The 26,163-nt window shown below is 52.6% G+C and overlaps 1 protein-coding gene across 1 annotated transcript in view; it reads left to right on the top strand.

Moving 5' to 3' along the window:
- The window catches only part of DENND11 (DENN domain containing 11), a 48,122-nt gene extending 24,450 nt beyond the window's left edge, over positions 1 to 23,672 (top strand). The window contains exons 4-9 of the mRNA XM_062187242.1: positions 11,114 to 11,267; positions 17,349 to 17,487; positions 18,982 to 19,113; positions 19,266 to 19,416; positions 20,190 to 20,258; positions 21,944 to 23,672. Coding sequence (XP_062043226.1) covers positions 11,114 to 11,267; positions 17,349 to 17,487; positions 18,982 to 19,113; positions 19,266 to 19,416; positions 20,190 to 20,258; positions 21,944 to 22,139 — 841 coding nt within the window. The 3' untranslated portion in view covers positions 22,140 to 23,672. The remainder of the gene's footprint in view (positions 1 to 11,113; positions 11,268 to 17,348; positions 17,488 to 18,981; positions 19,114 to 19,265; positions 19,417 to 20,189; positions 20,259 to 21,943) is intronic.
- Positions 23,673 to 26,163: the final 2,491 nt, after the last annotated feature.

Genomic DNA, 26,163 nt, shown 5'->3' with positions numbered 1-26,163 from the left:
AAGGGCTGTTCAGAGTCATCACGTCTTGAAGGTAATTCTCTTTTTAGAAACAATTATCGTTAAAGAAGAACCTAAGAATGATACATCTTTTGCCAGCACTTAGACTTATCACAACACATGAGAATGTCCTCCACTTAATACACTAAAATGAGGTAAATCTTTGAGAACAAGTTTTACAGCTAATTCTCATAATGTAACTCTTTGAGGACAGAGGTCCTGCATGGGAAGTAAGTGCACAGTGACTCCTGTTGTTGATCTAACGATTAACAATCTTATGTATGACGTCAGTGATCACCCAAGGCTCTTGACGTGAGCTACCTAGGTTATGGAAGCCTTTTGAATCAACAGACTCCATCAGTATTTAGACAAGGCCAAGTAGAAGTTCTCTCCTTCCTTCAGAGAAAAGTACCTCCTCCCTTGATGGCCACTACTTTCCACTGGGGTCTCACCCACAAAAGTCCTTCATGTAGGACACCTTTTGCCTTAGTGTCTTGGCTTTCCATGCCTGAAATCTCCCCTGGGCTTTTCAGCCAGACCAGAATGCCTTAAGGGCTGAATCTGAGGTCAAAGTGCTGTATAAACCAGTTGTCATTCTATGAGTCTGCTGTGTGGACTGCTTCTCATGTTGAAATATTCTCTCCTTTTTAACTCTTATCTATTGTTATTATGAGACACTTGGTCTTATTTATGTGATCCCTTTGACACTTAGTCCTATCTATATGATCAATTACACACTTAATATGATCACTTTAACAGGTAAGATGGCATTAGTACCACCCAGCTTAATGGGATTTGGAGTCCCATGACAAGTTTTTAGCTTTACCCTTAAGGGTAAGTCTGTAGGAATGTGTGTCGAACTATACAGCTCCTCCCTCTCTTATTCCCACTCTTAATTTTTACTGGGATCTATTTTCAGTTGGTTTTAAATACCTTTGAATAATTATATGTTAAGTAAAGAGTTTGGCCAATGGTATTAAGTATAAAAGGTGCTGGCGCCGTGGCTCACTAGGCTAATCCTCTGCCTATGGCGCCGGCACCCCGGGTTCTAGTCCCGGCTGGGGTGCCAGATTCTGTCCCGGTTGCTCCTCTTCCAGTCCAGCTCTCTGCTGTGGCCCAGGAAGGCAGTGGAGGATGGCCCAAGTGCTAGGGCCCCTGCACCCGCATGGGAGACCAGGAGAGAGCACTTGGCTCCTGGCTTCGGATCAGCACAGTGCGCCGGACATGGCGACCATTCGGCGGGGGGGTGAACCAAAAGAAATAAGACTTTTCTCTCTGTCTCTCTCTCTGTCTAACTCTGCCTGTCAAAAAAAAAAAAAAAAGTATAAAAAGAAAATAAAGACTTCCTCAACAATCAAGACAGGGGCTGCTCAAGTCGTTGCTTCTCAAAGTGTCAATTTCATTTCTACAGGTTTCCTTTTTAGGTGCTCTGTTACTTGTCAAAGATCAGGGAGAGCATACAGTATTTATCCCTTTGGGAATGGCTTATTTCATGAAGTATGATGTTTTCCAGATTCACCCATTTTGTTGCAAATTACTGGATTTTTTTTTTACCACTGTGTAGTATTCCATAGAATACATATCCCATAATTTCTTTATCCAGTCTTCCATTTACAGGCATTTAGGTTGATTCTATGTCTTAGCTATTGTGAACTGAGCTGCAATAAACATGCAGGTGCAGACAGCTTTTATTTGCCAATTTAATTTCCTTTGGGTAAATCTTGAGGGGTGGGATGGCTGGGTTGAATGGTAGGGTTATATACAGGTTCCTAAGGAATCTCCAGACTGACTTCCATAGTGGCTTTACCAGTTTGCATTCCCACCAACAGTGGATTAGTGTCCCTTTTTCCCTACATCCTCAGCATTTGGTGTTTGTTGGTATCTATCTGTATGTGAGCCATTCTAACCGGGGTGAGGTAAAACCTCACTGTGGTTTTTATGTGCATTTCCCTGATTGCTAGTGATCCTGAACATTTTTTCATGTGTCTGTTGGCCATTTGGATTTCCTCTTTTGAAAAATGTCTATTGAGGTCCTTGGCCCATCTCTTAAGTGGTTGTTTGTTTTGTTGTTGTGGAGTTTCTTGATCTCTTTGTAGATTCTGGTTATTAATCCTTTATCTGTTGCATAGTTTGCACATAATTTCTCCCATTCTGTTGGTTGCTTCTTCACTTTCCTGTTTCTTTTGCAGTACAGAAACTTTTCAATTTGATGTAATCCCAGTTGTTAATGTTGGCTTTGACAGCCTGTGCCGCTTGGGTCTTTTCCAAGAACTCTTTGCCTGTGCCAGTGTCTTACAGGGTATCCCTAATGTTCTCTTCTAATTTGATGGTGTTGGGTCATAGATTTAGATCTTTAATCTGTGAGTGGATTTTTGTAAGGTAGGGGTCTTGCTTCATACTTCTGCATGTGGAAATAGTTTTCCCAGCACCATTTGTTGAAGAGACTGTCCTTGCTCCAGGGATTGGTTTTAGCTCCTTGATCACATGTAAGTTGGTTGTAGATGCTTGGATTGATTTCTGGTGTTTCTATTCTGCTCCATTGGTCTGTCCATCTGTTTTTGTAGCAGTACCAGGCTGTTTTAATTATAACTGCCTTGTAGTATGTCTTGAAATCTGGTATTGTGATGCATCTGGCTGTGTTTTTGTTGTATAGGGTTGCTTTAGCCATTCAAGGTCTCCTGTGCCTTCATATGAATTTCAGCATCATTTGTTCTAGATCTGAAAAGAATGTCTTTGGTATTTTGATTGGTTTTGCATTGAGTCTGTAAATTGGTTTTAGAAGAATGGACATTTGATCATATTGATTCTTCCAATCCATGAACATGAAAGATTTTTCCTTTTTTTGTATCTTCTTCTATTTCTTTCTTCAATGTTTTGTAATTCTTATCATAGAGATCTTTGACATTCTTGCTACTTTACCAGACTCTTTCCCTGTATTCTCTTAGTGGAATCTTTTGGATCCTCTATATATAGAATCATGTCATCTGCAAATAGGGACAGTTTGACTTCCTCCTTCCCTATTTGTATGCCTTTGATTTCTTTTTCTTGCCTGATGGCTCTGGCTAAAACCTCCAGGGCTGTTGAATAGCAGTGGTGAGAGTGGGCATCCCTGTCTGGTACCAGATCTCAGTGGAAATGCTTCCAACTTTTCCCCATTCAATAGGATGCTGGCCGTGGGTTTGTCATAAACTGCCTTGATTGTGTTGAGGAGTGTTCCTTCTATACCCAATTTACTTAGGGTTTTCGTCATGAAAGGGTGTTGTATTTTATCAGATGCTTTATCTGCATCTATTGAGATAATCATTTGGTTTTTCTTCTGCAGTTTGTTAATGTGGTGTATCACGTTGATTGATTTGTGAATGTTGAACCATCTCTGCATACCAGGGATAAATCCCACTTAGTCTGGGTGGATGATCTTTCTGATGTGTTGTTGCATTTGATTGGCTAGAGTTTTGTTGAGGAATTTTCATCTATTTTCATCAGGGAAATTGGTCTGTAATTCTTTCCCTGTTGTGTCTTTTTCAGATTTAGGAATTAAGGTGATTCTTGCTTTGTAGAAAGAATTTGGGAGGATTCCCTCTCTTAATTGTTATGGGTCTGTTTAGGTTTTCTGTCTTCATGGCTCAATTTAGGTAGGTTGTATGTGTCCAGGAATCTATCTCATTTCTTCTAGGTTTCCAGGTTTGTTGGCATACAGCTCTTTGTAGTCATTTCTGGTGATTCTTTTTATTTCTGTGGTGTCTGTTGTTACATTTTCATCTCTAATTTTACTAATTTAGGTCTTTTCACTCCATTTTTTGTTAGTTGGGCCAATGGTACATCAGTTTTGTTTGTTTTTTTTTTTAAAAAAAGCTCTTCATTTTGCTAATCTTCTGTATTTTCTTGGATCTAATTTTGTTGATTTCTTCTCTAAGTTTATTTCTTCTAGTTTTGGATTTGTTTTGCTGTTGTTTTCCTAGATCTTTGAGATGCATTGATATCTCATTTATTTGGTGCTTTTCCAATTTCTTGATGTAGGCACCTATTGCTATAAACTTTACTCTTAATACTGCTTTTGCTGTATCCCATATGTTGTGTTGTCATCTTCGTTTTTTGCCAGAAAGTTTTTGATTTCTCTCTTTATTTCTTCTATGACGCAGTGTTCATTCAAGAGCGTGTTGTTCAATCTCCATGTGTTTGCATATGCTCTAGGGATTCCTGAGTTGCTGATTTCCAGCTTCATTCCCCTATGGTCTGAGAAGCTGCATGGTATGATTTCGATTCTTTTGAATTTGCTGAGACTTGCTTTATGGCCTGGTATGTGGTCAATCCTAGAGAAAGTTCCATGCACTGCTGAGAAGAATGTGTATTCTTTAAGTGTAGGATGAAAAGTTCTGCAGATACCTGTTAGGTCCATTTGGTCTATAATGTCGATTAAATCTGCTGTTTCCTTGTTGATTTTTCTCTCTAGTTGATCTGTCCATTGCTGAAAATAGAGTATTGAAGTCTCTCATTACTATTGATTGGCGTCTAAGTCTCCCTTTAAGTCCCTTAACTTTTCTTTTAAATAGCCCGGTGCCCTGCAATTAGGTGCATATACGTTTATAATAGTTACATCTTCCTGCTGAAATGATCCCTTAATCATCACATCGTGCCCTTCTTTGTCTCTCTTAACAGTTTTGTGTTAAAGTCTATTTTGTCTGATATTAGGATGGCTACACCAGCTCTTTTGGTTTCTGTTGGCATGGCATGTCTTTTTCAATCCTTTCCCTTTCAGTCTGCGTGCATCTTTGTTGGTGAGATGTGTTTTGTAGGCAGCAAACAGATGGGTTTTGTTTTTTAATCCATTCAGCCCGTCTGTGTCTTTTAACTGGGGAGTTGAGGCTATTTACACTCAAGTTTACTATTGATAAGTAACAACTTTGTCCTGCCTTTTTTCCATTAATATTCCTATTTTTTACTTTGGATTCCCTTTGTATTTTTGCTGGGAGGTTTTCTGCCTTCACCTTCTTTCATAGTGATGTTCCTCTTTCTGTGTTTCTGTGTCTAGCACATCTTTGAGCATCTTCTGTAAGGCTGGGCAAGTGGCAATGATTTCTTTCCGTTTCTGATATGGAAGGCTTTATTTCACTTTCATTCATAAATGAGAGCTTTGCAGGGTACAGTATTCTGGGTTGGCAGTTTTCTTCTTTAAAGACTTGGACTGTATCTCAGCATTCTCTCCTAGCCTGCTATGCCATAGTGTTGTTCGGGGACCGCCACGTCCAGAGAGAGGGAGCGAGTGTGTGTGTGTGGGGGGGTAGTGTAAGGTGTTCTTGTCCAAGTGTTCAGTGCTGCTCCCCACTCTGTCTGTACTCAGCCCACAAGGAAGAGGGAGAGACTGCAAGTTGCACAAACCAGGTCTTACGGTTCCTTGTCAAGTTACCCATCACAGATACATGCCCAACCACGAAGGAGAGCAGGAAATGTCATCTCTAGGTTGATGGGTTTGTCCAGTTAAAATCCTAGGCCTTCATTTACAAACAAGGAGTCAGCATGAATGGATGTTGAGAGAAGAGTGGGTTTTTCAGGGGGAAATTAAGCAGCCTTTGTCTCAGTGTGTCCTGGCTACCCAGGTATGGAGTCCGCTTCTCTTCCCACATCGAGGCCGCTCCCCCAGCCCAGGAGATGCTGTAGAGTCTCCCCAGGGAATTCCCAGTCTGGAATCCAGTTTTTCTGTGTGGCCTGCAGTGGTCCTCAGTATTACATCAGGCACGGTTCTTACCCTGAAAGCCTACAAGAGCACAGACCGGTGTCTCCACTGCCCACCTTCCAAGGACAACACTGAAGGTGGTGTGGGAACCGCGGTGCAGGCTCCTGTTGGGAAAAGCACCGAGCGGGAAACACAGGCCGCCGTTCACCAGTCACAGCAGTGAAACTGCAGCCCAGCACGGAGACTCCGGCAGCCAGGATGCTCTCGGTAGCCTTTGTGTCGCCGTGCGCAGCCCCTCTGTTTCCTTCCCTGGCTCCTGGCGTGGCTCTCTTGCTGGGTCTTTCTCCTTTTCCCTCCGCATGAAGCAGGCGTTGGAGCCAGTGTCCTCCTTGAGGCTGGACAGCCTTCAGCACGCCTCCTGCTGCGTAGGTTCGGGGGTCCAGTGGTTTCTTTAGGGCTAAGGAGTCCCAGGCGTTTGCAGGCCAGGCGTGCACCAACACCTGTCCCTCAAAGACCAAGCAGGCGTCTGGGTTGTTTGCGTTCAGTCAATCCTGGGTGAAATCATCCACGGCCAACCCGCCCTTGAGGTCAGTGGATCCCACTTCAGTTGCTGGTTGGTATTCCTGGCCTGTCTTTCCCGTATTTTCAGGGCAGCTCCTTGGAGGCTGTACCATAAATTTGGTCTTTGCAAGTAGGCAGACACTCATGTCTGCCAAAGAGTACTTAAGACTTTCCTAGCCACCTTGAGAGAGACCCTTGTCTCCTACTTTTGGGGTACAGAGGCAGTGAGTTTTCTAGCTGGTTGGGATCCCAGATTTTTGGAGTCTCAACTGATGTGAATTGCACAACTTGGAACACGTCACCCTCACTCGGTTGTATTCCCCTGACTTCCTGTTCACGGACTGACCACGTCTTGCCTGCTTTCGTCTTTTACAGTAGCTCACTCGGAGCACCAAGAGGCCATCAACACCCTTCAAGTTCTCTGTCTATTTTTTTTTTAAAGATTTATTTATTTATTTGAAAATCAGAGTTACACAGAGAGAGAAGGAGAGGCAGAGAGAGAGAGAGAGAGAGAGGTCTTCCACCCACTGGTTCACTCCCCAATTAGCTGCAATGGCTGGAGCTGTGTGGATCTGAAGCCAGGAGTCAGGAGCTTCTTCCAGGTCTCCTGCTTGGTTGCAGGGGCCCAAGGACCTGGGCCATCTTTCACTGCTTTCCTAGGCCATAGCAGAGAGCTGGATTGGAAGTGGAGCAGCCAGGACTTGAACCGGCTCCCATATGGGATGCCGGCACTGCAGGCGGTGGCTTTACCTGCTCCACCTCAGCGCTGGCCCCTCATGTTCGGTTTCTGATCGCTTCCTCTGGAGCTGTGTTTGCAGGTCACACAGGGTCGGTTATGCAAAGTAGAAAAGTTGTAGCCAAATGTTGTGGAGCAATATACAGGCTGACAGCCTGTTGTCACCCTCCTCTTCCAGCTACTAATGCCAAACCACAATGTGGTTTTTAAAAAGTTTATTTTCATCAACTTGAAAGGTGGGGATTGCAGGGTTCAGGGAGAGAAAGTGAGACCGGAATCTTCCATCCAGTGGTTCACTACCCACACTTATAATAGCCCAGGCTGGGCCCGGCTGAAGCCAGGAACCCAGAATTCCATCCAAGTCTTCCTTATGGGTGACGGGGACTTGAGCACTTGGGACGTCACCTGCTGCCTTCCCCGGATGCATTAGCAAGAGGCTGGATCAGAAGCAGAGCAGCCAGGGCACCAGCCAGCACTGCGATGGGGACCCCAAGCAGTGTGTTAGCCCGCTGCACCACAGCACCCAGCCACAGTGCGGTTTGATACTGCAGTAACTCGTTTCTGGATATCGTGTGCTGCTCTAGCTAGAATACCAGCTGTGTGGCTGTAACAAAGCGGAGAACCAAAGTACCGTGGCTTGAGCAAGGGAGCGGACGGCAGCTTTTCTTGGCGAGAGTCTCCGACAGAAGCAGTCCGATGTGAGGCGGCGGCTGGGACCGCTACCAGCTCACGTGCCAGCCTTTCCGGGACAGGGAAGACCGGAGATCGCAGAGGGCTGGAGGCCTTGCCCTGTTCACATTCCACGTGCCCGTTTTTGGCCACCAACCATACCTTCTGTCAAGGGAGTATGGCAACTGTGAGCGGTAGGTGTCCACGTGACCCTCTACAGTCTGGAAGGCCCTGTTCCTAAAGGAGGAGAGTGGCAGTCTGTACCAGTGGCCTCACAGGAGCTGCCCTCACCCAGGTCCCACACCCATTCAGCCATCGCAGTGATCACTCTCAATGTCTCATTTGTCTTCCTGGAATCTGGGTGTGTGCACACAGAAATACAGATGTGGATCCTTACCGTCTCTCTTCCTGCAGAAGACAGCATGTTATACCATTGCTTTCCATCTTGGCTCTCTTCCCCACAGTGTGGGAGAGCGCACACTGAAACTTCTTAACTATTTTTTAAGATTTATCTATTTGAAAGAGTTATGGAGAGGCAGAGGGAGAGGTCTTACATCCACTGCTTCACTCCCCAAATGGCCACAATGGCCAGAGCTGGGCTGTTCCAGAGCCAGGAGCTTTTTCTGGGTCTCCCATGTGGGTGCAGGGGCTCAAGGTCTTGGGCCATCTTCTGCTTTCCCAGGCTATAGCAGAAAGCTGGATTGGAAGTGGAGCAGCCGGGACTTGAACCAGCACCCATATGGGATACTGGCACTGCAGGCAGCGGCTTTATCCACTACACGGCAGCACTGGCCCCCTTCTTTGTTAGGTTTTACAGTTGTGTCTCATGCCTTGTATAGAACAGTGCTTTGTTTATCAGGTCATCACTGATGGACTGTTAGATTGTTTCCAGTCTTGCTGTTAGAAATAACACTGCACTGAGAAGTGTGATTTCACACCTGAGCGGTGTATCTGCACATTAAATTTCCCAAAATGAAATTGGCAGTTCAAAGGGTGTGTGTCTTTGTAATCTCGACAGGTGCTGTCACGTTGCCATCTGTAGAGGCTGTGCATTTGCGTGCTCAACGCTAATGCAGGAAAATGTTTCATTACGGCACTGCCAATCCAGATAGGGGAGTTTTGAGTTTTTGACATTCTGATGGATGCAGAAGAGCTCATCGGTATAGTGTTAATTTGCATTTTGCTTATCTTAAGGGAGGTTGAACGCTGTTGTAAATGTTTGAGTCATTTGTATCTTCTGTTCTGCGAACCATTTCCAGCCTTTGCTACATTTTATTATTGGCCTTTTTCATTTCTAGAAGTTATTGTATAATAGGGAAATCTGTTCTTTGTGTAATAAATTGAAAATATTTTCCACCTCATCATTTTTCTTTTAACATTACTTTCTTGTCATGTTTTTCTTCTTTGAATTCATTAATCGTCTGGCTTCTAGATTTTGAGTCATAACAAGGAAGGTGTTCCAGCTTGGTGATTACAGAGGACTGGGGAGCTGGGTGAGAAAAGGCACTTGTTCAGCAGAAAGTAAGGAAAAGCAAGCAGCGGCGTTCACATGGGCCCGGGTGCTGCCAAGGATATTTCTTGACACAGCAGTGGCTTTGATGTTTAATTAGACCTGATTTCTCCAACATGAGGGTCTGTTTTCTATTCATTCAGACTTCCAATGTCACAAGCTAACTTGTCATTATTTCTTCTGTCACTCTAGTCAATCTCTCTCCAGGGTGTCCTTTCTATAATTATTTTGTATTAACCAGAAGAGAGTGGAGAACTATTATAGAAATGAAAGCATTAACTTAGAAAAGTGAGGAGCACCTGTTAGGGCATAAAAGGGACAGGCAGCTGCATTCTGGGGTCTTGCTTAGGTCTCCGTTCAGACAAACCCGATGCAGAAACGGGACGCTGGGGACCGTCAGTGCCATCTGCTGTGGTCCGGCGTTGTCACTGACTCTGTTCGGTGGGGTGATGGCGTGGGGGTTACGTGCTGTGATATTTTTTAAGCAGACTATCAGGAATGTATAACAAGAGATGAGTGAAATGTTATGATGCTAAGGGCATTTCAGGAGAGGAAGTGGTGGTAGAAGAGGGATAGATGTCAACATATGGATCAAATCCTGACCGTCATCGAAGCTGGGTGATGTATACGTGGGGTTTGTTGTTCTGCTTTCTGTTTGAGAATTCCCACAGTGCTAAGTTTTAAAAGATGGAGTTTACTCATAAAACTAACATACAGATATTATAGAAAACGTTGAAAAGTCCAGCCAGCCACGTCTAGTGGTAACATTTGCTATGCCGTGGTCGACACCTACTCACAGTGGGTGGGTTCCAAGACCCCCAGCGGGCGCCTGAACCCACAGATGGCACCGAGCGCTGTGTGTACGATGTCTTCTCCTTTACATGCCTACACACACGTGTAATGTCGTCTCCACGTGAGCGAATCATGCTTGTCATGCACTGTGGCCATTGCAGTTTCAGGGGCCACATCAGAGCTCGCGGGCACGGATTGTTTGTCCTTTGTCACAGCTGGCAGATCGCTTTGTCCTTTGTCAGTCTTGGCAACCTCTGCAGGCCACTCAAGGACTGTCCTAGTTGCATATCTGAATTGCTAGCACTGCCACGTTTTCACTGTGGGTTTGTAGACCCATAGTGTTAATCTCCGCCTGCATGTTCAGGTGGCGTTCTGTGTGTGTGTCCGCAGGGCCCCTTTGTATGAGGGTCAGGGCCCACCCTACTGACGGCGTTCTCACTTGGTTAGTTCTGTTAAGAACCTGTCCAGATGAGGCCACATTTCAAGTTACTGGGGGTATCTCCTGCATATCTTTCTAGGGGGACAAAATTCAACCTATAACAACCCTTTAAACGTGGTTCTAACAGCACTCACAGCACGGCTGCAGGTGACCTGGAGGCGGGTTTCCCTGTTGTCCACGTGGTCTGGGGCCTCAACGCTGCTTTCTCTGGGGACCGCTGGACATGTCTACCCAGAGCCACAGTTCTACCCAGAGCAGGGGGAGGGTCGGAAATGAACAGATCCTGATGCGTTGCATTCCTTTTTTGATTGCTGCAGAAATGAGCAGCCCTCAGTGAGATCTAATAATAACTGTTTTCCCGTATTTGAGACATCCAGGGCTGATGTCTCCTTACTCTTTCATAGTAACAAAGCCAGCCAGCGTGCGTTCCCAGCCAGGAGCGACTTTATAAAAGCGGGGATTTGCAGTCCTCCCGGTGCCCCTCCCCAGAGTGAGCGAGCAGCACCAGAGCTTTTGCATACCTTAGGCATTGGTCCTCCTCTGGGTTCTGGCTGTTCCCACGGGCAGGGGAGCGTGTTACAGGATGCTGTCGGGGGGTTTCCTGCAGACCTTCTACGTGGCCATGCTGTGAGTCCATCGGGGCCTTGTATTGCAGCTTTTGGACAGGGAGTAAGCTACAGAGCTGCAGCCGGAGCTGTTCTCACTGACCGTGTGTGTGTGTGTGTGTGTCTTGTGCAGACACCAGCTGGAGACGCCGGGACATTACTCTCACCTGGCCGCCTTCTACGAGGACAAGAAGGGAGTGCTGCATGCTGGTCCTGGGAGAGGCGGGAGCCTACCCCCTGTGTGCTGGCTGCCTTCCATCCACCGCTACATGTACCCCGAGATGAAGGTGAGACCCACCAGACCCACGCACAGCTGGACTGGTGATGGGATGGTCGTTGTTGGTAACTTTGAGTTAACGAGCAATGCATGTCCTGGGCTCATGCCAAAAGGCTGCTCTCGACAGTTAGGGTTGTAACATAAGCATCTGGGTTCATTTACAACATGATGCAAGTTGTCTTAAACAGTACACATTCCAGACACTTCCATGATCATAATGTGAAGCCGTGGGTGGCAAACAGGCCAGTCGGGCTAGATTCCTGGGAGTCCAGCTTCAACTTATTGAAAACCAGAACTTTGAAATAAAAATGGAGAGTTTGATGAACAGGTCGGCATTTCTTAGTCATGATAGTTTTTTCTTTTAAAAGACTTATTTATATATTTATTTGAAAGAACACAGAGGGAGAAGGAGAGGCAGAGAGAGAGTGAGTGAGAGGGAGGGAGGGGTCTTCCATCCCCTGGTTCACTCCCCAGTTGGCTTCAACAGCCAGAGTTGCACCAATCTGAAGGAGCCAGGAGCTTCCTCTGGGTCTTCCCATGCAGGTGCAGGGGCCCAAGGACTTGGGCCATCTCCCACTGCTTTTCCCAGGCCATAGCAGAGAGCTGGACTGGAAGTGGAGCAGCTGGGTCCCGAACCGGCACCCATATGGGATGCAGGCACTGCAGGCGGCAGCCTCACCTGCTACACCACAGCGCCGGCCCCAGTTCCGATAGTTTTGATACTGCTTTATTTTGCATTTTTTCTGCAGTGTTAGGATGTGTTGTTTACGGTTAACACCGGGCCAGGCATTCAGTGCTGGACGAGTGCGAAGACGACTAAGAGTGGGAATCTCCTCCTTATCTTCCCCCGCGCCCGTGTGTTGGTCCCAGGATGTTTCGGTGAAGTGCTGGGCTCTCTTGGTGCAGAAGTGACGCCACGGGTTTAGGGGCGAGCTTGGAGGCGGCGTCTCGGAAGACCAGTTGGTCCCTGACCAGTGGGAAGTGAGGAGTGCTAGTTCCAGGCTGCGGGAGGTCTAAGCAGCAGGTGGATCTGGGTCGGCCACGCTCAGCGCCTTCTGATGCTGGCAGTTCATTGATGCCTGTTGTAACCTCTTTAAAGGGGGGTGATTTCTTTAACCCCTGCTTTCCAGCTAGGGCAACAGAGGCATGGGAGGGTCAGTGACTTGCTTTAGACTTCGAAGCTAGCAGGAGAGAGTGCCGGGCTTTAAACCCGGGTCTGGTAGCAAAGCCAGTATGTGTTCCCTGCCCCAGCTCACTGCCTTTGCAGAGTGAACACGGGAGAGACCGGTTCACCGGACACATGCAAACTACTGTGACTGGGGTTCCATGATAAAGGATTGGAAAAATAGGCTGAAATCAGGTTGTAGAGAACCTTGGAATTTGAACTCCGGTAAGTAAATTCTTGTTAGGCAAACAGAAGCTGTAATAGGTATTTTATAGTAATTCAGTACGAGGATCGGGTAATATAGGAGTTACGAGACAGAGAGTGAAAAGGAAATGAGGTAACTCACTTATTAATTTTCAGACACAGCCGCCATCCCATATTAGTCATCTATTGCTGTATCACAAATTACCCCGATCGACGGCTTGCAGCCGTCTGTCTTCATCATCTCACAGCTTCTGAGAACTGGGAATCCCGGCAGGGCTTAGCCACGTCCTCTGCCTCATGGGCCTCACGGTTCCTCGCGGGACTGTAGTCAGGGGAGCAGCCAGGGCAAGGCCTCGTTTGACAGCTTGGCAGGGAAGGACCCACTGCGAAGCCCCTGTGGGCGTTGCAAGGCTGCGTTTCTTGGGGGTCCTCTGCACCCCGCTGATTGGTTGTTGGAGGCTTCCCTGAGTTCTTTTCATGTGGGTCTTAGCAAGTGATCATTTGCTTCATCAAAACTCGCAAGCAGGAGTTTTCCAGAAAGGTGCAAGAGAGAATCCTTTGTAATTGGAAGTGACAAGCCCTGCAATGTTGCCGTATCCTCTTGGTTAGAGGCGAGTAGCTCAAGAGGAAGATGGATCCCATAAGGCTGCAAATACCAGGGGCGGGCAGTCTGCCACACGTGTTAGGGTTGAGGTGACAACACAGGGACATGCATTATCAAGACTGGAGGAGTGGGCCAGCGCCGCGGCTCACTAGGCGAATCCTCCGCCTGCGGTGCCAGTACTCCGGGTTCTAGTCCCAGTTGCTCCTCTTCCAGTCCAGCTCTCTGCTGTGGCCCGGGAGTGCAGTGGAGGATGGCCCAAGTGCTTGGGCCCTGCACCCGCATGGGAGACCAGGAGAAACACCTGGCTCCTGGCTTTGGATCAGCGCAGCGCGCCTGCTGTGGCGGCCATTTTGGGGGGTGAACCAATGGAAGGAAGACCTTTCTCTCTGTCTCTCCCTCTCTCACTGTCCAACTCTGCCTGTTAAAAAAAAAAGAAAAAAAAGACCACAGGAGCTTGAAGAGGGGCCGTGCACTGCTCAGCCTCTGAAGTGCTGTGCATCTGATGCTGGTCCCTCTCGGTGGATGACCCGGCTTGTGCTGAGGGAACTAAGAAGAGCTGGAGGCTGGCGCCGTAGGGACTTGGCTGCTGGGGAAACACCAGCAGGGCTGGAAATGGAAGGAGCTCCTGCTGCCTTCCTCCTGCCTCCCAGCTCCAGTCCTTGCCTCCCGCTGAGAGGGCCTGAGGGAAGCCTGGTGGTGTGGGAGCCCAGGAGACATGGCCTGCAGATTCTCCCACCCCAGGCCTGGGCTGAGGGACAATCCAGTGGTCAGAGTAGGCATCTGGGGGATTCTGGGCCTGCACTGACACGAGTCCCTGCCTTCTGGCCGTTCCTAACTCTGCTCGTTTTTCCCTGCTGAGTCAAATTGCTCCTGGACTGTCTCCAAATCTATGGAGATGACCAGGCTCTGCCCCGAGTGTCTCTGGAACCCTCTCCCGAGAGACCAAAAAGCACAGGAAAGGGAGATTCCCCGTATGCGTTTGGTCTGTTTGAGGGCAGCTCAGTCCCACCTGCTGCATCCTGTGAGCCACAGGGAGAAGGGTACTTTTATGGGTTGCAATACGAATGTGGAGAATCTTAAAACACCACGGGATGCCAATGTATTTAAACTGTTCAGCGGTCTTGTGTCTCAGTCCCTTCTGTAGGTAGAAGACCACCACATGATGTATTTCTGCAGGTAGAAGACTGCCACAATGATGTGTGTGTAGCACACGATACATGATGTGTGTGTAGCACATCCAATTCACAGTTGTTGAAGGATCAAAAACCAGAATGCCCAACTCTCATAACCATTATGAAGATCGGTGGAGCATAAGAAATCGATGTGGAAGATTTCCCAGTTCTATTGGTACAGGAAACTCCGTATGATACGATCATGCTTTTGTTAAATTATCACAGCCTCGAATATCGACATGGGTAGACACACACGCATACATGAACATGGAAAACGTGCGTGGATGCACATGCTAGGTTATTGAGAGGGAAGGTGTGGGAAAGACGGTGCCTATCCATATAGACAAGGATGGGGCCAGAAAAAAATGCCATGACTTTTTAAAAAACGGCATGTGTGGTATGAATCCATTTGTCATTTATAGAAAATCACACACACGCCCCTACTGAAGAAGTTTTATTCAGACTGTTTATTGAAATATGACACTCACGGGAACAGGTTCAAAAACCCCTAGTTCAGTGAACTATTGCAGAATGAACACAGTTTCCAATGAGACATTTTAAACAAGTGAGTTTTTGGTACAGGAGTGAGAGGGAAGACAGGCAGAGGTGGAGAGGCGGGAGGGGTGATGGAGGCAGAGATCCAGTGGTGGCTGGTAACTGCTCCCTCGGGGAGATGGGAGTGCCCCAGAGAGGGCTGCGGGGCAGAGCCTCGGGTGTGGCCCGGATGGGTCAGGTGGAGTCCAGGGGTGTGGGAGGGATGGAGTGCCGGCCTGGGAGATGGGAGGAGGAGCCCCAGGTTTGCACGAGAAGCGTCTGTGCGCTGTGCAGCTGAGCAGGGGAGTGCAGCAGGGGTGAGTCTCTCTGACACTCCGAGGAGAGGAGACGGCACCTGCCGTGGCTCCTCCGGCACTTTCCAGCCATAGGCCTGGGCACAGCACTGAGCTCGCTGTTCCCAGCAAGTGGCATGTCCCCTCTTGTCTCTAGGCCTTTGTGTGAGCTGTTGTAGACATCGCTCCCAGAATGGGGTCAGGCACCCTCCCGTGCACCGCCCTGGCCTCCTGGCCTCCTCCCGTCCCCGCTGCCTTCGGGCTGTGTGCTGGCCTGTGAACCACAGCGAGGAGAGCTTGGGGCTTTTCTGTTCGTTGTTGGGACTAGAATACAAAATGAGCCCGTGAGACATCTTTCTTGAACGACTACACCCATGAGTGCCAGATGAGTAAGATCTGAATGGGTCATTGTAGGTTCAGATGCCCAAGTCACATTGGTACAAGCCCTGCCGGGCCTCGTGCCCTGGAAGCACACGGTAAGGGCTGGGAGATGGGCATGCGGAGGGCGCGGTGGGCCTGGGATGGGCGTTGGCTCCCTTTCCTGTCCAACTTCCTTCAAAGAGAGGCCTGAGCAGACCCGGCCTACGTGCCTCTTGTGGAGATTCGGGATGTAGATGGAGGCCGAGGAGTAGGCAGAGGGCCAGGGCCAGGGCCAGGGCCAGGGCGTGCTCGGCAGAGGGCGGCGGCTTCAGGGCAGGGAGACGCCCGGGGCAGGGAGCTCCTGCAGCTTCAGGAGGCACAGTGCACAGCTGCCTCAGGGCTCCCGAGGGCTCCCAGCGCATAAACCACAGCAGGTGCCTTTGTCACAGCGGCTCTGGCCGGGGTCCCTAAAAGTCTCGCGAGGCACCCGCTTGGAAGCCCCTGTTTGGTCAGCGGCAGCAGTGGTCCCCGCACGTGGGCTTGGACGTCAAGCCGAGCACATCCGTCTTGTGTCCGTTGGTCTCCCACCTCCCAGCTAAGGCGGGTGCCCCGGAACCAGCAGCTCCCTCTCCCAGGCCTCCCTGCTGCTATGTGGCAGGGCCAGGACGGGCAAGTGGCCCTTCCTGGGATGTTTGTGTTAGAACACGTCAGGACAGAGAAGGATACAGAGTTCAGTGGGGACACATGGATTTGCCAGTTTTCAACGTTTTGCCACATTCACTTCGTATATGAACATTTACATACACAACGTTCATGGCAAAGATACAAATGAACAAAGAAGGGTATATTATGTAATATGTGTAAATCGGTGAAGACAACATGTATGCCTGCTTAGGTACCAAAGAATACAGTACATAAAAATGCAAGTAAATTTCCACGTGAAAGAGAAAATGTGGTTCTTGTCTTTCTGGGCCTGGCTTATTTTACTTAGTGTAATGATTTCCAGTGCCACCCATTTCACTGCAATTTCAGGATTTCATTCTTTTTTATGGCCAAATAATATTCTAATGTGTGTGTGTATCTATGTATGTATACACATATATATAGGTACATACCAGATTTTTTTTTTAAGATTTATTTATTTCAAAGGCAGAGTTACAGAGAGGCAGAAACAGAGAGGTCTTCCATCTACTGGTTCACTCCCCAAATGGCTGCAATGGCTGGAGCTGCACTGATTCAAAGCCAGGAGCCAGGAGCTTCTTCTGGGTCCCCCAGGCGGGTTCAGGGACCCAAGGACTTGGGCCATCTTCCACTGCTTTCCCAGGCCGTAGCAGAGAACTGGGTTGGAGGTGGAGCAGCCCACATGGGGTGCCGGTGCTGCAGGCCATGGCCCACTGTGCCATGAGTTGTACTTTCTCATTCACATGCGCTGTCTCTTCAGAGATCCTTTATAATGTTAAATTGAGCATTCTTCCTAGTGCCTCTCTCTTCCCAGAAAAGTAGTTAATGATCCCTACACTCAAACTGTGTCTCAGGAGAGCTGTTGTAGTGCAAAGATCCAGTTTAAATCTGAGACGTTAAGGTGACAACCGTCATTTTATGTGGAAGTACCCACCCCCAGCAGAGCTGTTTGGCTGTGCTTTGCGTTTTGGGGAGTGCCACGGAACTGAGCACCCAGCCGCACTGTGTATTTTTCCAGTCATCCTAACGAGCTTTTCCTGCCTCCCTCCCTCCTTCCCAACGCCCTGTATTCTTACAGATCACACACCCAGCTGGCTGCATGTCTCAGTTTATCAAGTTCTTTGGCGAACAGATCCTCATCCTCTGGAAATTTGCCTTACTTCGAAAGCGCATCTTGATATTCTCCCCACCGCCTGTGGGCGTCGTGTGCTACAGAGGTAACTAGAAAGCAAGGCCGGGGGCGGGCTCTTCCAGAGGCTCTGCACTGCTGACCCAGGCTGCGAGAGTTTGGGCCGTGTCAGGGGCTGGAAGCGGAGCGGTGGTCCGAGTGGGTCTGTGTTCCCAGTGTGGGCCCTGGTGGGCTGGGGACACCTCAGTACTCTGATGAGAGATGGGGGTCTGGATTAGAGCAGGGACGATGGGTCCCAGCAGGCCTGAGATGCCCTGGGCAACAGTGGGGGCTGGTGGCGTTGTTCAAGGTGCTGTTCTGTGTGAGGTTCTGAGAGTCCAAGATGACAAGGATTGGGGTTGTTGGGGAGATGCAGGTGTGGGGTTAACTTGGGACATGACAGGGTGTGCTGCCTGTGAGAGCTGCGCAGGAGGCTGTGTGCCAGGCCCTCATAGGTTTGGGTCAGGTCCTTTGGGGCAAAGCTGCACTGCCAGAGGGATTCGGAGTGTGGGAGAGGGTGGGGGCAGGGTGGCGTGCCGGGCACAACAGGTGCAGCACCCGGGGTAGCAGGACAGAGGCGACTGAGATGGACGGGCAGAAGTAGGGAGAGCCAGAAGAGGCAAGGGTTCCAGCAGGCCAGCCTGGAGCAGGGGAGAGGCCACAGCATCCAGAGGAAGACTGAAAAGTACCTAGTGGGTCAGTGAGCAGGGTGCTGGTGTGACCCCGAGGAGAGGAGGCTCGCCCATGCCGGCACCAGCTGGCTCCTGCCGCAGTCAGTTTCCTGTAGCTGAAACGAAACCCCCAGGGTGGGTAACTTTATACAGAGAGAGGATTATCTTGGCACACAGTTCTAGACGTCTAAGAGCATGACTGGCTTCCAGTGAGGGCCTCGTGGTGGGAAACTGGGTGCACACAGATGGCAAGCATGTGTGGAGGGGAGAGAGGAGCTGAGGGGCCCCCTGTATAAGCTGCTCTCAAGATCCTGGACTCCAGGGAACTACATCAACCCCTTGGTGAGGGTGGAGCCCTGGGACCCAATTACCTCCTAAAAGCCCAGCACCACATCTAGGACCAAGCCTCAACACGAGTTTGTGCTGGTCTTTTAAGATTAATTATTTGAAAGGTACAGTGACAGGGAGAGAGATCTTCCATTTGCTGGTTCACTCCCCAGATGGCCAGAACTACTGGGGCTGGTCCAGGCTGAAGCCAGGAGCCTGGAACTCCATCTAGGTCTCCCACGTGGGCGGCAAGAATCGTAAGCACTTGGGCCGTCTTCTACTTTACCAGAGAGCCGGATCGGAAGTGGAGCAGCTGGGACCAAACTGGCGCTCCGATATGGGATGGCGGTGCTGCACGTGGCAGCTTAACCCACTGCAGCACAACGCTGGCCCCTCAGCATGAGTTCTGGTGGGGACAGCCCACCTGCTGGCCCTGGCCGCCTCCTCGGAGGCTGACCGTGGAGAGAAGGTGTTGACTAGCAGGCTTCGAAGGAGGAAGGGGCTGTGGGGGCGCAGGCCTCTCCTGACCACCCCCCTCCCCACAGTGTACTGCTGCTGCTGCCTGGCCAACGTGTCGCTGCCCGGCATCGGGGGCACCGTTCCCGAGTCCAAGCCCTTCTTCTACGTGAACGTGGCCGACATCGAGAGCCTGGAGGTGGAGGTGTCCTATGTGGCCTGTGAGTACCGGCCGGCCTCGCCCCGCCTGCCCCGTCCTGAGCCCCCCTCCCGTGTTCACACCCGGGCTCCTGCACTGTTTCCCCGCTGGGCTTGGGCCGGTTCCCTTCAGGTCCCGCCCCAGGGTTGCCACCTCCCTCACCTCGGCCCACAGGCACCACAGAGAAGATATTCGAGGAGAAGCGGGAGCTGTATGACGTCTACGTGGATAACCAGAACGTGAGGACGCACCACGACCACCTGCAGCCCCTGCTGAAGCTCAACAGCGCCGACAGGGAGAAGTACCGGCGGCTCAATGAGCAGAGGTAGGCAGCCCCAGGGCCAGGCTGCGTGTGTCGCAGGTGCTGTGGCCACAGCCCAGACTGGCACCTGCCACACTGGGAGAGAGGCCTGGCTGGCCCTGGGCTGGGGGTGCCTCCCCACGAAGCCTGTCCTGCCTGTCGGCCGTCCCTCCTGGGGCCATGCCGCGTGTGTCGCAGGTGCTGTGGCCACAGCCCAGACTGGCACCTGCCACACTGGGAGAGAGGCCTGGCTGGCCCCGGGCTGGAGATGCCTCTCCATGAAACCTGTCCTGCCTGCCGGCCATCCCTCCCGGGGCCCTCCTGCTGGCCGGCCTGCTGCCTGGGAGCCAGACCTGAAGGGGGTGCTGCCGTGCAGGAGGGCGGGCTCCCTGCCTGCTGCCCTGATGGGAGGGGTGCGCATCCCTGGGGGCCGTTTCCTCCCGATGCTCTTGGGAACCTGTGGGGCCCAGGGAAGGCAGTTGCTTCCAGAATCTGCCCAGGTGACCCTTAGGTCTGCTTGCGAGTGTGCAGCATCTACTTAGCATTAGAAACATGCTTGTGCACCTCTCAATGATCCAGTTGTCCTGTGAGCTAGATGTGGCACCGTCCCCATTTGATGGACAGGTAGGGGAGAGTGTCACTCACCTGGGATTACCTGGAGCACAGCTGGCCCTGGACCCTGGACTTAGGACCCGAGCCCTCCCTGTCCCTTCCCTCCGGGGGCCTGCTGTGGCCGGTGCAGCCTGGTGCTGAGCCCGTGGGCTCCCCCGTGACGCTGATCTGCCTCCCGCCCGCAGGCAGATGCTGCTGTACTCCCAGGAGGTGGAGGAAGACTACAGCCCCTGCGAAGAGGACCTCTTTGTGCTGTGAGTGGCCCTGGGCGGACGCACGCCCTGCGGAGGACGACCCGGCCCCTTCCCTTGTCCCCACTGCGGCCCAGGATGTCCCTCATTGTGTCCAGGGACACTCAGAACGGGGCGCTGTAGCGAGGCCGTGCGGGGACCCCAGGAGATGGGGAGGCAGGGGCATGTCAGTGGAGGAATGGGAGGGTCCTGCATGTGCCTTTCTGTCCAGCATCGCTGCCTGGACGCCACCACACAGCCCCCGTGTGACCCTCAGGACCGGGGGACTTGTCAGCTGCTGCTTCTTGCCCTGGGAGCAGTGCTGGCGCTGACATCATGGGCCCATCTGAAAACTAACGCCCGAGTCAGATGAGCCTGCTTCCCCTGGTGCTGGGGCAGAGTCGTGGTTCAGCCCTTATGGCACGGATCGTGTTCTCGCAGGATGGAAACGCCCCCCCACTCCGGCTTCTTCCCGCCTGGTCTTCCTGCCCCTGGTCCGGGGTGGGGTGGGGTGGGGACGGCTTCTGGCTGGGATGTGGCCCTTTGTGCGCAGGTGCCGCAGACTGACACGGCGTCCTGCAGGTGTGCGGGTGTCAGGGCTGGACCCAGGCGTGGCCTCAATTTCTCAGCACCCACGGTGGCTTTGGGCCCAAGGCTGCCGCCAAGGGCTCTGTGGGCACCGGCTCACGTAGATGCCACTGCCTTCCTCGTGGGCTCATTCATGCTCCAGGGCCCTGACGCGGCGACTGCAGAGTCAGGCTCTGCACCGTCCATCTCCACCCCGAGCTCACAGGGGAACGGACAGGCTGTGCCGGTGCCAGGCCTGTGCCTTGCCTTTCCCTTCACCCTCCAGCCCCAGACCCCAGGCTCACCAGGTCGCTGCACCTGCCCCCTCCTCTGGGCACCCTTCCTGGGGGGGTGGGGCACTGCAGAGCCCGCCTCTTCTCTGGTGAGGCTCACCTGCTGCTCCTAAGGACTGTCCTGGATTTCAGTCTCTCCCTCCAAGCCTTGGCCTCAGACCTGGGTTAGCGGGTTTGTTTGGCTTGCTGCTGACCGTCCCAGGGGCCTGCCGCTGGGCTGAAGGCCCTCCTCACTCCCCTCTTACCCAGCAGGTGCAGTGCTAGCATCAGCTGGCTATCACTCAGAGCCTGCCCTCGCCATCCTGTGAGGCACGCCAAGTGCTTCCCAATGCTAGCGCTGCAATGACACTTGAACTTGTACCCCGTGTCCTTTTCTCTTTTAAAAATATTTTTCTTTTGAAGTCATCTAAACATGTATTACACAAAGCAGTATAGTTTTTTTTTTTTTAAGAAAAGATTTGTTTCTTTTATTTGAAAGGCAGAGTTATATCGAGATAGAGGGAGAGAGAGAGGTCTTCCATCCGCTGGTTCATGCCCCAGATGGCTGCAATGGCCAGAGCTGCATTGAGCTGAGGCCAGAAGCTTCTCCCAGGTCCCCCACATGCGTGCAGGGGCCCGAGCACTTGGGCCGTCTTCCACTGCTTTTCCTGGCGCTGGGAGATGGATCAGAAGTGGAGCAGCTGGGACTTGAACCAGCACCCATGTGGGACGCTGGCGGCAGCTTTACCTGCTACGCCACCGCGCCGGCCCCAGAGCAGTCGAGGTTTGGTTCCCCGTGTGTGGATTTCCTGGTGAGCTTTTCTGTCTTGTCTTCCCCTCCCTGCCCTGGGTCTTGTCTTACAAACGCAGGTTTTTCCTGGAGCAGAACAACCGGATATTTCAGACTTTGTTGGAGGTGTCCGCCAGCCAGGACAAAACTCTGACAGCAGAGCACGCGCGGGGCATGGGTCTCGACCCCCAGGGCGACCGCGGCTTCCTCATGGACCTGCTGGAGGCCTACGGGATTGATGTCATGTTGGTCATCGACAACCCCTGCTGCCCGTAGGCAGAGGGCGCAGGACCGGGCAGCCGGAGCTGGCCTCGCCTCTGACGGTTCCTGCTTCCCAGCCAGCGTCGGCTTCGTGACTGCCCGCCTTCCCTTCTCCTCTGGGGGAGGGGGGTGCCCGGCTCGGGGTCCTGCCATGGAGGACTCCGCCACGGTCTCCCGGAGCTGCCTGCTCCTTGGCTTTGGTCTCGGGAGTTGCGTCGCCCTGAGCAGGCTGAGTTCTGGACACCCCGAGGGTGACTGCTCGGAAAGTGGCTTTGGTCTCTGTCGCAGGATGTGTTCAGGAGCGAGACGGCCAGCTGTCCAGTGTGGCCCTCGACCTTTCAAGGGTTTTCAGTCATTCTAGGGCTCGGTGTTGCCCTTCGTTAGGGTGAATACGGGAGTGGGGACCCCAAGGAGAGGCGAGAGGATGTGCCCGACCCCAGTTCTGCACGGACCGGCAGGGCCAGGTTGCTCACTGCTCTGCCTGAAATCAGAGTGGAGCCTGCAAGTCCTCAGAGGCAGTTCATGGCGGCCACCCGGCGTCCTGTTCCTTTGTCCCAGTCCCCTGCTCTTGGGCTGAGTTGGCAGATTCCTAAGGGCCAGTGTTGGCCCTGGAACTTGCAAGCAAATGGATTGGAAGGGCTGAGCGTGCGTTTGGAGTCCTGGGGTGGTGGTAAAGGGCGGGGCACTGGCGCGCATACAGGGTGGAGGAGTGCCCGAGTGGCGCAGAGGCTGGAGCCTGCGGCGAACGCCACTGTGTCCGTGTCACACACGTCTCCCGTGGAAATGACGTGCTTAGGCCGAGCAGCGGGCTCCAGAGACCTAAGGCAAGACTTGCTAGGAAATCTGACAGTGCCTTCCTCCAGGAAAGCGGCCAGGAAGCCCGCGTGTCCGCAGTGAACGTTCAGCTTGCTCCGAGACGTGCGGGGAGGCGCGGGCCCCTAGCCCGGCCTGTTCTCTGAGGCTGGCAGCTGCAGTGAGAGGGCGATTGTCACTCGTACTCGGAAAGCCAGCTCTTCCCAGTCGTCGGGGTCTCGCCCTAGTGGCGGGTTTCAGCTTGGGATACGGTGGTTGGTGATAAATCGTCTCTCACTTTCCCGCCCGACCTGTGCCGTGCCTGTGGTCAGCATCCAGCCAGGCCGTGGACACAGCAGAGAGAAGTAACCTCCGAATGGAAGGCTCACACCTCTGTCTCAAGACTGGGTTCTTAGGGCTTAACTGCTTTATTCAAAATCTCCACTGTAGCTCCTTGCTAAGGAGTTTGACTGAAGAAATCTAGACACTGACCCAAGGGGACGTCTTATGTAAACATATAAATAGGTTTGGTTACTGAAATGTACAGCTAATAACGATCTTCTCCGCAGTGTGGGGCCGGCCATCACTTCAGTAAGATGTGTGTTTACAAAAGGAAAAGCCACTGTGTGTGTAGCTATCTGTGCAGACGGCCCCTTTCTGAGTGGCCGTCTCGCGCTGCCTCTCTGGGTGAGGAGGGACTTTCTTGGGTCAAGAAATGGCTGCTTCTAGTGGTCTCCTAGGGCTCGAGATTCTGGCTCAGTGGGTGGCTGGAGGCAGGGGTAGGGGTGAGGGGCGGGGCCTGACTCCTGGAGGGAGAGGGCACGGGGGCAGACCCTCACTTCCTGGAACTGGGCACGTGGCTGCACGGGCAGTGCTGAAGCGCTTGTGCACCTGAGCCCTCTGCGTGCTGAGGGCTCGCAGGGTGGCAGTGAGGCCCTGTTCTCATTTGCACTGGGCTCCTTGGGTCTCCCTGCTGTCCTTGGCGGCCGAGTGCCCGGTGTCTGTGTGTGTCCCGGCCTCGTGCTCAGACAGCGGGCCAGGGCACGGGTGGCCCAGAGGACAAGGGACCAGTGAGGTGGTGTCACGCCTTAGGGGGTCTGCGCTCAGCTGACTCTAAAGCAAAACTTGAGTCTTTGCCCAGCTTGTCAGCTTCCTCAAGGGGCAGGAGCCTGGTGCGGGGCGCCCCCGCCTGGCTGACCGGCAGGTGCATGAGCTCTGTGAGGATGACAGACGGCGACACGGGTAAACGGCGCGGGTCTTGCTGAGTCGGTGAGTGCGGCCTCTTGCTTGCAAGGTCCCCTTTTGAAGGTTCGCCCTGGCCCAGCCCCGCAGTATAGTTGTCCGCTCCCTGGCAGGGAGCTCACCTGCCAGCTGCCTTTGTTTGAAGGTGGTGTGCACCCTCTGTAGGGGCTGTGGTCCGGGTGTGCACCCTCTGTAGGGGCTGTGGTCCGGGTGTGCACCCCTTAGGGGCTGTGGTCTGGTTGTGCGCCCTCTGTAGGGGCTGTGGTCTGGGTGTGCACCCCTTAGGGGCTGTGGTCTGGGTGTACACTCTCTGTAGGGGCTGTGGTCCAGGTGTGCACCCTCTGTAGGGGCTGTGGTCCGGGTGTGCACCCTCTGTAGGGGCTGTGGTCTGGGTGTGCACCCTCTGTAGGGGCTGCGGTCCGGGTGTGCACCCCTTAGGGGCTGTGGTCTGGTTGTGCGCCCTCTGTAGGGGCTGTGGTCTGGGTGTGCACCCCTTAGGGGCTGTGGTCCGGGTGTACACTCGTTGTAGGGGCTGTGGTCCGGGTGTGCACCCTCTGTAGGGGCTGTGGTCCGGGTGTGCACCCCTTAGGGGCTGCGGTCTGGTTGTGCGCCCTCTGTAGGGGCTGCGGTCCGGGTGTGCACCCTCTGTAGGGGCTGCGGTCCGGGTGTGCACCCTCTGTAGGGGCTGCGGTCCGGGTGTGCGCCCTCTGTAGGGGCTGCGGTCCGGGTGTGCGCCCTCTGTAGGGGCTGCGGTCCGGGTGTGCGCCCTCTGTAGGGGCGGGCACTCTGACGACCACTCATGTCCTGGAGCAGGGCTGGAAACCTAGGGTGTGCCCCTCTACCATCCCAGCCCAAGTGCGAGTGACCCATGACGCTGACGCTGGGCCTGTCCTGTCGCTCCTGTGTAAGTTGGAGAAAACACCAGGTGTCGAGATTGCTTGCGGGGACTGGGATCCAGGTAGAATAAGACAAAGGCCTGCTGGAGTGGATGTTGCCAAGTGTGGGCTCAGCGGACGGCAGCACTCAGCCTTTGGGAAGAGGTCCAGTTGCTGCCTGGCTTCGGACTCTATTTAGGAGGAGTCAGAAATGGTAGGGCCTTGTCTCCCACCAGACTCAAAAATATGGGCCAAATAATTTTAGAATTAGCTGTGGCTGCAGTGAAAGGTGACGCCTTCCGTATGCCTGGTGTAGATCCATTCCAGCGTCGGCGTCCCGGCTGGGCCCGCAGGGTCTCTAAGTTAGGACTGCAGTGAGCTGGAAGGCACTAGCCTGCCACAGGCAGCGTCTGTTGTGCGTCTCCTCTTCCATCGGGGGGGGGGGGGGGCGGATTCTCTGACGTTCTGACAGGAGTTCTGCCTTGGAACTTGCAGCTGAGCGCACCTCGTTCTGTTCCACCCAGAGCTCTAGATGGGGTAGGTAATTCCAGGAGCCACAGGTAGTCCTCTGTCACGTCGCACCTATGACATTTCAGCTAGCAGGTGAATCACAGCTGAATCACTGCTTGTCATTCTGGTGGCCACTTGGTGTCTGTCTGGATGCACTGAAAGCCCTCCCAACACAACCGAGTGAGTGATTCACCTTTAACCGGGGCCGGGGGCGACCTTTGTAAAGAGCAGAGAATCAGCCCCTCAGAGGGAGGGCAGTGGTGCCCCAGGAGAGGCAGAGCCTGCTTTTCCCCTCGGAACCTACGTGGCCCAGGGAATGGGCTGAGCGCTGCTTCCAGGCCCTAGGCGGACCATCCTTGGAGGTCAAGCAGGGGGTGGAGCCTGGGGGTGAGTGCAATCACAAGACACTGCTGGGCTTGGCAGTGACTCTGCCTTGGTGTGAGGACAGCTCCCAAACCGGCCCAGCATGCCCTGTGTGGGCTTCCTCCTCCCCACTCCTGAGGTGGGCGTCCTGCAGGCCCGGCCCCACCCCTCTCATTTCAGGAAAACCTCTTCTGACTCCCAAGTCGTGGGTTTTTTGTATTCCATTTTCCTTACTAATCTACCTCTGTTCCCAGGAG

Source organism: Lepus europaeus, chromosome 1 (assembly GCF_033115175.1).
Source record: "Lepus europaeus isolate LE1 chromosome 1, mLepTim1.pri, whole genome shotgun sequence".
Taxonomy (NCBI): Eukaryota; Metazoa; Chordata; class Mammalia; order Lagomorpha; family Leporidae; genus Lepus; species Lepus europaeus.
Note: the sequence above shows the minus strand (reverse complement) of the source record. Positions and strands in the feature narration are given on the sequence as shown.